The sequence below is a fragment of the Cyprinodon variegatus genome, unplaced genomic scaffold (genome assembly GCF_000732505.1).
Source record: "Cyprinodon variegatus isolate N-32 unplaced genomic scaffold, C_variegatus-1.0 Scaffold185, whole genome shotgun sequence".
NCBI lineage: Eukaryota > Metazoa > Chordata > Actinopteri > Cyprinodontiformes > Cyprinodontidae > Cyprinodon > Cyprinodon variegatus.
Window position 1 is genome coordinate 1,163,233 of NW_015150638.1, and position 14,742 is coordinate 1,177,974.

At 36.1% G+C, this 14,742-nt stretch overlaps 1 protein-coding gene across 1 annotated transcript; it reads right to left on the bottom strand.

Annotated features, from left to right (window-relative positions):
• Nucleotides 1-7: 7 nt before the first annotated feature.
• LOC107087504 (mitogen-activated protein kinase 14A-like) lies at nt 8-14,493 on the bottom strand. Its single transcript, XM_015379108.1, has 12 exons — nt 14,141-14,493; nt 9,724-9,853; nt 9,481-9,539; nt 5,411-5,522; nt 3,449-3,478; nt 3,089-3,136; nt 2,869-2,983; nt 2,691-2,762; nt 2,195-2,274; nt 846-924; nt 565-738; nt 8-454 (listed from the first exon to the last, which is right to left on the bottom strand). The coding sequence occupies exons 1-12, from the start codon at nt 14,257-14,259 to the stop codon at nt 399-401; spliced, it is 1,074 nt and encodes a 357-aa protein (XP_015234594.1). The 5' UTR covers nt 14,260-14,493; the 3' UTR covers nt 8-398.
• Nucleotides 14,494-14,742: the final 249 nt, after the last annotated feature.

Consider the following 14,742-nt stretch of genomic DNA (forward strand, 5'->3'; position numbering starts at 1 on the left):
AAAAAAAAAAAAAAAAAAAACCAAAGCTTGAATTGTAGACAAGCATATCTAGTCTTTGATTTGATAGAAAACAGCTTATTAAAAAAAAATTCCCAAAAAGTTTCAAAGCCAAATCAGCACAGCTGTAGGTCGGTCTCTTAATATCAGAAGTCACAGTGAAAAGTTGAAGTTTATAGCAACAACAATTAAAATAAAACAATTTAAATACATAAACAGATTTAAAATTTTGGCAAAAGAGGAATTTCTGAACAAAGACCAGTATCAGTGGTAAATAAATAATCATAGCTGGTCCAGTTTTCTTTTCTTATGATAGATAGACTCAGAAATAGCTTGTGTGATGTGTGCCTGAAGGCTTTTATGATAATGCACATGTTGGCAGGTTGTGGTTGCAGCTCGTCTCAACCCTCCATGTAATCAGGTGGCACAAAGCTGCACACCTCCTCATAGGTCAAACCTGCAAGAAACGTAAATACAATTATTGTGAAACTGAAGAGAAAATCTAAGTTCCTAAGATTTATTTTTCTTTACATAAACAAGTTGTTAAAACACAAAAAAAAAACGTACGCTTCCATTCATCTATTTCAAGCTCTCGGCTTTCAAAGCTCTGGTCGTAGGGCTCTGCCTCAGGCTCGTCTTCTGGGTCATGGTACTGTGAGAAGTAGGGGTGTTCCAGAGCTTCAGTTGCCGTTATCCTCTTATCTGCATCCAGAATCAGCATCTTCTCCAAAAGGTCAACAGCTTAGAATAAAAAAAAAAAAAAAAAAAATGGCCAACAAATCAATAAAGCAGAATTTCAATTGGTCTGTGCTTCAGAGGAATGACATAATCTTGTTTTTGCTTGTTACCTTGTGGATTAGCGCCAATAAAAACATGCGCAAAGTTCCTCTTGGGCATAGGAGGCAAGGAGCTGACATAATTTCTAGCCTGGGAAAAAAGATCAATACAGAAAAATAAGTGTCAGACTGCATGTCATGACATTGTTTCTGTGTTACCCTCTACGTTATCCCAGAAGAGTTTGGCAGTCAAATTTCTGACTGCATAACTAAATGGGGACAAGTCATAATTTAACACACACTAAAACAACCTCTATAAATATTCAACAAACCAAAAGTTAATACTAAGGTAAACTTTTTTTTTTAATGACCATATCTATTAATAAAATCTTTCAAAAATTAGACCAAAAAATGTTATATATGGACAAATTACATTTCTCTAGCGCTACCTTAGCATTAGAGCCCTTTTCTGTAATCATAACAGAGACCGCAATGGAACAATGTTAAATTATGTATTTTATTATGCGTATATTGACTGGGATGTATCTGTAAAATTTCAACATTTGGCTGCTCCAAGTGTTTTTCTTTTTATAAAGACACTTTAGCGTCACATCAGTAGTGATCTAATTGGTTTTTACCAGTTTCCTCTGACTCTGTTAGTCGTGCCCTGGTCCTACCTTTTAAATCAGGCTCTACCACCTCCTTTTCAAATTGATACGCTGCATATATGAGGCAAGATAGTCTGGGTGACCAGACTACCTTGAGCTAATGCTAAGTTAGAGCTTGATGAGCTGTAACGTCTGATCAGAAGCCAAACAAAAAATTTCAATTACAAGCCTTTCAACGAAAACAACGGAAATAAACCCACTGTTTAAAGCAACGGTCACCAACCTTTTTAAGACCGAAGGCTACTTCATGGGTATTGAGTAATAAGGGCTACTACTACTGACCTATGAACCGAAGGGATCAGCGTTCACCTAATCATCATACATAAACAAATTTTTATTGGGAGGGAGGAAACGAGGGAGAGAATGAAGAAAAAGAGGGAGGGAATGAAGAAAAAGAGGGAGCGAATGAAGAAGGGGAGCCTGGGCGCTGTTTCCCCCGGTGCTACTCAGATCTACCACTGTGCCGATCACATGCAAATTGGCTGATTTCCAAGCAGTGCTGATTGACTGATGCAAGTCTAATCTCATGTGCAATAAATCTAACCACACTGCACTCATCTTCCTCTTACGTGACATTATAATGTTCCCCCATCATCAGGGGCCACCAAACTATGCATCCCACACAGTCTCTGGCAAAATCTTTATCAGATGTCATGAAAATACACTTAATATTAACAGGACAGGTTGTGAAGCAAGCCCTTCACAATCACAGTTCCTCTACGTTTTTGTGAATTAACTGTGAATCCTTCTCACCTCCTGGCTGGGCATCCTGTTTATTAGTGCTGCTGGGGGGGTTCCTGTCAGACGCATTATTTGCTGGAGTTGGTTTATGTCTGTAGGGTTTTTGTCAAGGAGCAAAACAAATATAAAAGTGCAAAAGCAGAGTTTGTTGGAAAATTTTTAAATCCCAGAGATATGCAATTACATTTTCCACAAAAAAAATCTGTAATGAAAACAGAATTCAACAATTTGAATTGGATGATGGATGAATTGGATGGCAAACGATGATCAGATATTGGATAAAGAAAAGACCCACTGCAAATATGGAGGGTATGAATCTGGGTTTAGGATAAGATGATTGTTAAAGTCAGTATGAAGGGATGACAAGCATAATTGCTACACGTCTCAGAAAAAAAAAAAAAAAAAATTTTTTTTATGAAAATGAAGCAACTCCTTGACATAGTTGGGGAATAACACCCAAACAATGAGAATGTTCCTTTAACTTCAGTCCACATTGTGAAAAGGATACGGTCTGTGCCAGGAAACAGAGTCTTCCCCGTAAGCAGCTCTGCCATGATGCAACCCACGGACCAAATATCCACTGAAATGAAGAGAAAAATGAGAATTCATTTAAATCTTTCTTCTAAAATCTACCAACCTAAAAGGTTGTTAAAAAGTAAAACTATAATTACAACACAGTCCCCTACCCGTCTTGTTGTAGTGCATCCAGTTTAACATGATCTCTGGAGCACGATACCAGCGGGTGGCCACGTAGCCAGTCATCTCATCGTCAGTGTGCCGTGCCAAGCCGAAGTCCAATATCTGAAATTAAAAAAGAAAGAAAAAAAAAAAGAGGGGGGCAGTTTTTACATTTGCCTATTAAAAGAGATATGACATAAAGTTGTGTTAATTAGAAAGCCTCTTCACCTTCAGCTCACAATCTTCATTTACAGCAAGGTTGCCAGGTTTCAAATCCTGCAGGAAATAAAGACAATAAATATAAATAAAAATAGTAATACATGATATTTGGTACCAAACCCAGTTAAGACAGTAAACCTGTTCTTCCATTTTAAATAAATTATATAAACTATAAATTACCCTTAAATTTAAAATCTGCAATAGCCATAACATAATACAATGTTTCCCCTCTACTTACTTATGCTTAAACATTTCAACAAGCCTGATTCAGCTACTGTCAAACTCATTTTTACATTCTAAACAATTTTCCAAAGATTAGCATCAAGGACAAGAAGTATATATGGGATAGAAATCAAAGAGATAACTCACTCTATGAATGATGCCCGCTGAGTGGATGTACTGCAAACAAAGATCAGTTTCAGTATATTAACCTCTAATTTTTAGAAAAACTGACAGAATAAAAAATTATTAATCTGTTTTACAAAGAAAAATAAATAAATGAAAGGTTCAATAATTTTTATCAAAACAGGTTTGACTCATGTTGTTCTTAAATGGTAACTATTAAATGCCATTAATAATAAAAAATATCAGAGTAAAACCATTAAAGTTCCAGAAAACATCACTGCAGAGGTTTTGGTAAATCCAAGCTGTCCCTTTAAGGAGATATCTTTGGTCTAGAGATATGGAGCACTGAAGACAGGACGCTGGTTAATCACACAAACGACCAGTTATTCACACAACTGGAAGCTTTTTGGGAACAAACTGTGGCGCCCAACAAAAGCCTAAGCCTGTACATGGAGTCTTCGTCTAACATTGATTTCCATCAATGTGAGATTTTGCTCACTTTGACTATTTTGGTGGTGGAAGACGCACAGGTTAAATAAAGACTCAGAGCCCACCTCCAATTGTTATGGTGTTTTCACACTGAAAGCATTTCCAACAACCAGAGCAATGGATTTATGCCATGTTATCCCCTTGTAGAGGGTCTTTCAGGAGCGCAGTGGAGAACAAGCTTTTTTCAATCAAAATGGAAACAAGGAAAAAAAAATTATGTTGGCACAATAAGTAAGGAATCATCTAACAAAGCTTATTAGAGTCTTTAAAAAAAGCTGTTTTAATTCAACCCTAAAAGAGGACAGTTTTATCATAAGTGTCTGTGTAGCTTCTGGACTGTGCAATCTGGGAGCACCGGTGGACCCGGCGCTGCTGTTCAGCTTTCCATGATGAATAAAGTGCTGTGACTCGCTTGGTAAAATCCAGTTTCACCATAACGAGTTGAAACATTCAAGCAGCAGATAGAAGCTCCTTCTATTTAATGACAAAGTAAAGAGACAGGGGGTGGAGCTTTTCGCTCACCCTGCAAATTGCTGCCAACATGTAAGGAAGGTTCCAGTACCCAGATGTGAAGATTTTGTTGTTGAAATTGGATCCAGTGTGAACTCACTGTTAGAGATGAACAGATGTGCAAACTTCACATGCAACTAAAACACAGTTAAAGCCAATAAACAGTGAAAGAGGATTCATGTTGAAGGAACATTTAGTAAAAAGAAGTGAAACTAAACTCCAAACCACAAAGACGTATGAAGTTATTAAAGAAGTGAGACCAGCACAGCTTGTTACAGAATAATCCTTACAATAATCAGAGAAAACAAGATGTTCAGCGTTGAGCTGCTCAAATCTTATGTGGACTACAACCAACTATAAATCTATTCAAATGTTTAAATATTACTCAAATAATATCTATATCCCAGTATTTTAAATGGGTTTATTACCTTGTGCTTTTCTTGCCAAGTGATTCTGAAAGACTGTCGATTTAATAAAATTGGAATATATACAGATTTGCACTACTTAAGAAACCTTACAAAAGTTATAGTGAGGAAAAAAAAAATTCATAGCATTTGCAAAATTTGAATGTCAAAAAAAAAAAAATCACTTAAAAGGCTAAATCAAAATCAAGAAAAAAAAAAGAAATAAAAGAATGGAAAACTGGGAAAAGAAGAATCTCTGAAATTCAGAATTCAATTGTTTGGCATTTAAAGTTGTGGTGGCACTTATTTATGAATTTACTTATAGTTTTAGCAGTTTTTTTTCCTATATGGGTTTAAATCAATTAATCACATTTAAACAGATGTTGTAATAGATGTTGTTGGATATTTTGACTAGAAGAATGTTAACCCAATTACGAAGTACGAGGGTGGCAGTATTACGTTATGTGGCTGTTTTGCTGCACTTCCCTAAAATATTGCAATATAAAGTAAATGAGGAAACACTTAAGCAACAGCCTAGGAAATGTGACAATGTCCAAAATATGATTTTACTAAATAACCTCACCTTCAATCCTCGGAGGATCTGATATATGAGGAACTGCACGTGGTCATCTGAGAGTTTCTGACATTTCACAATGTTGTTTAGATCTGCTCCCATTAGATGAGTCACGAGATACCTGTCAGAAACAAAACATGCTGGTTCGTGTTGGAACAGACAATTTGAAGGGAATTTGCACAAACTGCAAAACTAAAGAGCAGTAAGATGGGAACGAAATAAATGCATATGCTCTTTGAAATGAATATTAGTAGAATAAATTGTAGCCTGCAGCTCATTTACCACGTGGCAATAAAAGCTTAAACCAGTTTTGCAGCTACTTCTTTTTACTCTTCTCTCTTGGGACACTGAAAGGTCGGGTCCTTTACAAATGTAAAGTCATTTGACAAACACACTGGATAAAGCAGCTTAATGGTACTGCATCAATGGATAGTTTAAATCCAATCCAAGGGCTGTTTAAAATGCATCAAACAGCACTTAAAGAAAACTGAGCAGGACTGCTTAGGAGGCAATAAAGGAGCCACAAATCCATCTACTCTTTCAGTCTGTTGCCCAACAAACACTAGTTTGATGAATACTGTTCTATTCTAATAGAGTGTGGAGAACAAGGGCTTAAAATAGCATGTTTCGAAGCTTGAACCTTTACACTGAGATCAGACACAGACAGACACACTCAAAGGTTTCCCTGCCGTGGAAAAAACAGCATATGAGTGGCATCTATTTTCCAAGAGAAAGAAGCATAGCAGGGACATGTAGCAGACTCAACTATTTCCTTTTTTTATTTTCAGACACTCAAAAAAAAAAAAAGAATTCAAACATACAATCTACACATATTTCTTAAAATAACATTTAAAATTCCACTTCATCAAGGTTACTCTATCCTATAAGCTTCCAACCATTAAAGCTGGGGAAGCATTTTAGGTCTACTGCAACAACAAGCTGCAACACAGCAGCTGTATTTTTATTTATAGCAATAATCCAAGTACATGTTTAAGCAGAGAACATGACAAAAGAAACCCCCGATTACAAAATAACTGCTTCACTAGTTTTCCTCCTCAAAACCCTTTTACCAAAATGAGCTAATACGCATGTCAGATATGAAGAATGTTTAATAAATATTCATGACCCATTATAGAGTTTGCCTCGAGCAGATTTTGCTTCCCCAGAAAGTTTTGCCCTGAGCGACTTTCCGGATCACTTAATGCAGAACAATAACCACCAACAGCTCAGGAGCCGCAGCTTGCAAAGACAGAGAAAATTATATTAAAATTAAAGATTAGAGTTAGCAAAATAATCTGCTTCTTTACTCATCCTAAAGTCTTTTAGGATACAGTCAAACACAAATTTGTATCATGGTGCAGTGCATGCAAGTTGAGGATTACAACATTGCAGCTGTTGCCTGGTTTCAAACTCCTTCAAGCATAACACTCTTTGTAATCAAACTCCCTTATCTCACACCATCTTAAAAATGTTTTAGGCCTAGATGTAGCAGCATAGCTTATGTAGAACAAGGAGTTATTGGCAGAACATTTCAGCGTAATGGCCGGTTATGCTGCCAGTTGTCCAAATGACACAGTGATTGCCTTTTAAGGTGGGTAACAGTGGGTGTGGAAATTGTGTTCTAGAACACACATGCTTGTTTACACATATTTACAAGAAATCTGTATATTGGAGTACCTTGCATCACGTCTTTGAAAATGTTTAAAGCTGATCGATATCAACTAATTACCTGGATCAGATATCAGTGATTTTATATAACATATCCAATCCAGTGCACTTTACATGGAACTGTTATTTTGTTATTTTTACTGTTTATTTGTTAATAAATCATATGTACTATATCATAAGTACTATTATATCTGTGTCATCTTTTAACTAGCTAAAGCCTTCACTCACATGGCAAGCTATATGGTTTATTCATTCAACATTTGAATGGGATGAGTATTTGCGGATACGCTTAGCCCAGGTATCGGTACCGGACTGGGGGGAAAAAAAATTAAAAAAAATGATCGGTGCATCTCTACTTCTATTTCTAACTCATGAAAATGCAACTTGACAAAAGAAAGAAAAAGATGTGCTCTTTATACTGCATCATAGTAGCAAACTTTGGCTGAGTCCTGTCACAGATGAGCACATATATGCTCACACCAGCAGGCAGATAGCCATAGCACTGAAGCCAGGGTTGGAGCGGCCATAGGAAGGTTTAGGAAGGATTACCAAATGGTGATATGGTCGGTATTTTTTGTTTTTTCAAAGAAGATGAATAAAGTGCTGCTAGAAACAGTTTCTCTTTGGCAATATATTTTGCTCAGACCACAAACCCTTTATTATGTTGTCAAATGATCCTGGTGAGGCATTTTAAACTAAGCATTTAAATTAGCAGCTATCATTTAAGGATTCAGGCAGCTGAAGGAGAGCTTTAGCAGGGCTGGGCTCACTTCTTAACAAAAGATGCAATTTTTGAAGTTTTGGTTGTACTTATACTAAAGAAAATTACCCATGCCTTGACATTTTGCTGAATTGGCTTAGGAGCAAAATGACCCAGATAGTAGGAAAGTAAAAAATGTTAAAGTTTCTATTTAAGTATTTTAAGCTCTTAACCACTTTCTAGCAACCTTTAGGAAACATCCCAATTAAAGGAACAAGCAAATACAGTAATTCCATAATACCGTCTGCACTCGTTGCTTGTATAACAGGAGGTTTTCTTCCTTCAGATCTCCAATGCCTTACTTGGAAAGCTGTTTTGCAGAGACACTGCTCCCACACGCACAGTGAGATATCACCACTGTTTTAAAGATAAGCAAAAAAATCACTAAGGGAAATCGGGATTGATTAAAATCTCTTTCAGAAATGCTGCACAAATCTCTGTTCTGCACGGTTAGATTCTCTGAGAGCTGAAAACAAGTCTGCATTTAAATGAATCCAGCCGCCATCCTGCAAAAACTGACACTGGCACCCATAAATACCTTTGTGGTGCACTGACGCAGGACAGATGTCCTAGGCTGAAGTCTAACAATCTCACCTGCTGCCTTTGACAGTTTTTTTGCAACAAGGGACAGTAGGACTTGTGTTTTTTTAACGTTATACTGTTGCCTAAAACAGGCTGCATGCTCCAATACATCTACAAAAGCCCTTTTAAAAAAGCAGGAGCAGAACCAATCATGCTTAAAGTGTGCGACAAGCTTAGAATTCGGTCATTTGACAAACCAGTCTTGCCCTGGGGAGAATCATTACCTTTATCAGCCTGGAGTGGTTGCTGCTGCTTTGGCTACAAACAGCAAGAAAGCCTGACAGAGTAGAATTTTCTCATTATCAATCTTGTCTGAATGAAGCTACTGTTTCTGACTCCAATTATTATACACTATGAGGTAAGGCACTGTTTGGATGCCAAGGTAGCAAGAGGAGTGAACCGTTAATGGATGTTTGGATCCCCTGAAGCAAAAGTTATCCTGTAAAAAACTCCAAACTCTGAACTTTAGTTTTTTTTTTTTTTTTTTAAACAGCTCATATTCCTTCAACAGCAACAATATATTAAATAATAAATATTAAAAACAAGTGATAATAGAGGAGATTCCTTTGGCAAAGGTGCAACATCCATTGTGTTCTTTTTCACATTGGAACTGATAGCATTTTGATTTTTGCAATTTTCTTTCCCATTTAATTGTATTCATGGTAATATCTGGAGAGCATATTAGCAATAATTCTGATCAAGTTCAGGTATGGGCGATTACTTGCTTTTACGATATAATCACACTTTAGTAAAAACACCATTTTAGAGGCAGTCAATTTTTGTCACATTTCAATTAAGTAGAGTAATACGCTAAAATTCTGACCCCTGGCCTTTAGAAGGCGGTAATATGCTTAAAGGGGGTTTGTCGCCAGAGAAACGCCAGGGAAAAAGGGAGTTAAAGCAAGCACGCAAATCCAGATATTTTCAGACACAGCAGCTACAGTAAATTCTTTGTGTGGAAAAAGATTTTGGCAAGAAGCTTAAGGCCGTCTTGCTATCAGTCCAAACTGTTCAGAGACATAACTTTAAACAGCAAACATCGAGTAAAAACAAAGAAAAAGAAACTTACACATCTTTGAACTCTTTTAGACTTGTAGCAGGAGAGAAAACATCTAAAAGGCCAATGACCTGCAATAAATACAAAAGTCAGAGTCAAATTAAAAGCAGAGAGGGCAGAAAGCACAACCTTCATTGCGGTGCAGAGGTCTTTAAAGAAGGAAATATTGAGCAGGGGGTAAGAACTTGATTTTAAATTTGTTTACCTCGAGAAAAAAAATAAATAAATAAAAAAAGAGGAAACCAGACCACTCACATTTTCATGCTTCATGTGTTTAAGGAGCCGTAGCTCTCTGTAAGTTCTTTTGGCGTGGATGATGGACTGAAAAGGTCTGGAGAGCTTCTTCACTGCAACCTTCAAACCAAGTTTTTCATCATATGCAGAGCTGAATGAAAGAAGACAAACATTAACACCTATGTAAAAGAACTGCTAAAGATACGTGCCTGCAGTGCATTTAAATCAATTAAAGAACTAAGACAATTCTGTAAACCAAGCTTCTCCTATTAAGGCTGACAAAGCAGATTTTTATATGGCTCATATTGGGCTGAGTTTGCTCTCAAAACAAAATTAGGTGTAATAAGATGAACTGAAGGCTGAGAAACGGGCAGCATCAGCAGAAAATGTCACCTTTCAACAGACTGGGACTAGACTGGCAATAATATATCCTCCCCCCTGAGAACAGACTGCTTCTTACTATGAAAGTTGCTGAAGGCCAAAAAAACACAGCCTTTCCTGAGATTTCAACAAAATGAGCAAAGCTACAGTCAAAAATGTATAAATAAATACCCTACAGTAGTTCATCATTAAACCTATCAGAAAACATTTAAATATGCACCTCATTCTTGGTAAAAGTGTTCCATCTGTGTGTTTAGATGCTTCATATGTACTATTATAGATAATATTAGAATAAATACCAATTACGGGATAATAAATTACAAGCACAAGAGATTTTTTTCTTCATCTCACCACAGCCTCAGTTCAACATAACCTTTCATGAATTTACGTTACTATTTGTTTTCGGGGCTTATTGTTGGGCAGTGACTCAGAAAACATGTGGTGCTTGCTGATATCTGGAGGATTTAGGTGATGCATGTTTTTAATTCTACCGAACTTCATGTACATTTTTATCTATTTCTTTTTTGTTTTTTTATCTTTAAGCATATTTTAACTGTTAAAAAAAAATTAAGAAGCGTTTGTCAGTGCATGATAAATTTGTGCATATTTTCTAAGACCAGATTTTTTTTTTTTGCAAATCCATAAAACAGTGGTTTTGAATGAACCAGAATACAAAATAAATTCAAAATTATCCAATTCATGCATTAAAGCAACTCTTTCCTTTAGCAAGAAATAATAAAGATTTATGAAATTTCAAACTCCCTAATATATCTTGCCAGAAGCCAATAGACACATTAACCTCAAATACAGAAATGTTTTTGGACCGATGAACTTCAGTGACGTTGTTGTGGTTGATGTCCATATGACAGCAACCATAAGGGGAAGGATGAAGCAAAAAAATAAAAATAAAAAAAGGCTGTTCCAGTTTTACCTGGAATACCTCCCCATTTCTTCTCTTTTTTAAACAAGAAATAGGAAGGGATTTGTGCTTTTGTGGATGAGAAAGCCATTTGCCTGTTGCTCCCAACTGGATGTGACAAGTTTGATTAATCAATTAACTATGCTAGTTGTGAATCAAATAAAGAATGCGAGACGCCACAGCTGCCACTGCGTTTGGCTAAAAGCTTGACATGAGAGGTAGGTTCCAATTCAACTCAAACCGTTGTACTGAATGTCCTTTTTGCGAACACTTTCCAAAGGAGCCTTCCCAGATGGATGCTGTGTAGAATTCAAGCTGAACAACACAGATCAATCCGGCTTGTGCCAGGTTAGCAGTTTCTTAACTTTAGCTGCATTTAGGGACTGGGAGACTGTTGGAAAAGTAGAACTTTAGCTGGAATTTAGTGAACATTAAAGGATAAACAACACGTTTGTCAATTAAAACCACAGCTTAGCAGTCAAAGTGAAAATGGACACATTTCATCCCTTGACCTTGCATTGCTGCATTATGCATCTTTCTCTAACGTTACTTTCACAAGAACCATGACTGAAAAGTTCAATTTTTATTTTGTTCTAAAATAAAACTGAATATTAATGGTTAAAAAAAAAAAAAACTAACAGTGACTATTAAATCATATAACTACTGGCCTTGACTGTTTTAATTATGAAGCATTTCCTGCTTTATAGATAAAATACAATCACTAGGGTGCTTTGGTATTAGGTAAACAGAGGGGCCCAGTCAATCCCTCATATCCTTCAGTAATAAAACCATCACTGAACTTTTTTTTTTGACATGCCTTGCTTTCTTCCTTAAACACACATGATAAAATTAACTCAGCCTTGACATGCACTATATGTTCATTCCCATCACAACTGCTTGATTTATTAAATGGAAAAGGAAAGAAAAAGAAGGTGAGGTCAGCAATGAGATCTGAACATGATTACCTCATTGCCTGGCACGCATCCCAGTTTCCATTTGCAAAACAAACACCTGCTCTCAAACTATGCCCCTATGTTTTTCCCCCAAAGATAGAATGAGGACTAAAGCTAAAGAAAACATATGAACTTTCAAATATTTTCCCAATATTACAGACCTTTTGGATGCAATATTTATATTTCTTATGCCATGCTTTAGCATGCAAATAAAACTTGCCTTGTTTGATTATCTTTCACTGCCCTTGATTCCATCTAAATCACTAAATATTCTAGCGACAGAAATGTTAAAGCTCATGAAAAGTAATTCAAGCATATAGAAGACAGAATTGAACCTTTATCAAGATAACCCTAAAAAAGTTTAGAGAAAAGTTGGCAAACTGCAAATTTAAAATGTCAATGTTTCACAACAACATATTTAAGTCATCAATGGGGATGGGCAATATAGACATATGCACAATATTATAGTTTATTTGTTAAAAAAAAATGAAAAAAAGGGTTTATTTAGAAACTGACTTCCTGCATGCAGAGCTAAAAGTAAATGTCCAAAACAGGGTGCATGTTTACATTGATATTCAGCAGAGCAGCTATACTGCTCATCATTAACAATATTTGCGAGGTATTGTATTTTGGAACTTGAACAAAGAATGTCTTAATGCTTTAAAGAACAGAGCAAACAGAGCTATCACACATAAGGAACCACTCAGTCTTACAGGTTTGCAAATATTACAATTACAGTTTTCTAGGGCTGCAAAAATATACTGAATCCCAATCCTCAGTAATATAAATATATGCCATGTAAAAAGTGCTAAAGAATATTTGAAAGCAATATATGAAAGACTGCAGCAGTTCAAGTGTCATGCATTCACGTTCAGCAGCTTTAAGAACTCATCATGCAGGATGCCCACTTTTGAATATGGGTGTGGGGAAAAAACGACAACAAAAAAAATCTATTTGGCAGTATATCAGGATTTTCAGGTTCCCGATATATTGATTTTTCAGTTCCTAATATCGATTAAAAAAATAAACAAAAAAAACAACATTTTTACCTAAAACAATGAGGGCAGATGTGCTACATCTGCACTGCCACTCTGGCAGAAAGTTAATAAGCAATTTAATAAACTTAAATTGCTTAAATCTGTACCCCCAATTAACTGAAAGGATCAGTGGATTTATTTGGAATATTTTTCACATTTTTTTTTTTACTGCTGGTTACATGACAGCATAACTGTATATTAAAAACTGAAAATATTTCTTAGAAAAACAGGTTGTGTTTGCTTTTAAGCAGTATAATATAAGAAATGTTGAAGCAACATATTAGAAGGTGACAAGATTTTATTGTAAGAGCACAGTTGCCTTGGTGGTGAACAGAAACAAAGAATGCAAAACATGTCTTAAACTGCTTTTGCTTTCACCATATAATTTCATATCATTACATCTTCGGTATATTTACCCATCCCTAGTCATTGGTCAATAAAAAAGGTTAAAAAAATATTAACACATCCCACCAGTGGTCTACTGGTGCCCATAACAAATACTAATCTGTGACCTTTTCACACACAAATGCAAATGCTTCTGAGATGAAAATTTGTTTTCAAAGTACATTTGCTGTGGAGTTTGCAAAGAAACAAGTAGAATATAGCAGCAATTTGAGGCTGAATACATTAACAGTAGCGTTTTCTCTAAAATTTCTGTTGTCCATAGTGCACATTTAAGTTATGAAATATAAAAAAAAAAAAAAAAAAACTGAAAGCAACTAATTACATAATAGCCAGGAGTAAACACATTATTTACAAATAATTGTGAAAAAAAAGACAATAAACAGAAAAAGTACTACTTGTCCCAAGTGTTCAACCCTGATTAGATCAGATCAGTATGTAAAGTATTTAAGCCTTGAGATACAGAGTGCGATTCAGTCATTCTTTAGACTGCTCCTCTGAGAAGTTACAACACTAGTAATACTAGTAGTAATCTTTTAAAACCTGGATTTGTTTGTGGTTGCAAAAATTCTTAAGTCAATTCTACCTATAAGAGGTTAAATATACCTTGATAAATGTTGACAGAGTCATTCTAGCTCCACTTGCTAGCCTAACTTTAGCTACCTAAAGGCCTCTTATCAATGAAGGGAGGTGAAGTTAGGGGACTATGGTCCGCACACTTAACTGAAATATAAAACATAATTTACCAAACTGATCCATAGGCACCAGAGCCCACCGGGGACAGATCCTGGTACCGCCGCGGGACTTCCCATATCGTTTTATTGACCTCTTGTAGGTAAAATCCAGCTCTTTCTTTCTGCGACATTCCTGCAGAACCAACCGTCGACCACCAAATGTCTTTTCTTGCCCCGAGCTGCTTATTTATTCCAAGCTGAGAGAAAGCTCCGCTTCACCCGAATAATGCAAAGAAAAAAATAATTAACAGCTCCTTGTGGCAGGAGAACTACACGGTGTACTTTGTTAAGCTGTGTTCTTGGAAAAAGTTGCTGCGCTGTTGTGTGCACTCCTGAACTCACGTTTATTTAGTCCGGAGACGGTTCTTAAGCGTTCTAGCTGAAGTCTCGCGAGAGGTCAGCTTCCGACTGCTGAGCGGCACGATAGGGCATTTGAGTAGAAGCGAGCAGAAGGTAAAGATGCGTTCAAGTACTTCAGAAATTAACTGTATCCGTTTTTTTATCCATACAATTTTGGTCACATTTAAATCTAGAAGGGCCATGTAAAGGGTATTAATATCATGCAGAATAAAAATAGGTATGCTTTAAAATGTAAAATATATATCTAAATGTTT

Excerpts from the sequence above, each read along its gene's own strand:
- LOC107087504 (XM_015379108.1), bottom strand. The coding sequence starts at position 14,259 with ATGTCGCAGAAAGAAAGAGCTGGATTTTACCTACAAGAGGTCAATAAA. Across the intron at positions 925-2,194 it reads ACAGGATGCCCAGCCAGGAG|GCTAGAAATTATGTCAGCTC; the intron begins GTGAGAAGGATT and ends CTTTTTTCCCAG. Across the intron at positions 455-564 it reads TGAAATAGATGAATGGAAGC|GTTTGACCTATGAGGAGGTG; the intron begins GTACGTTTTTTT and ends CGTTTCTTGCAG.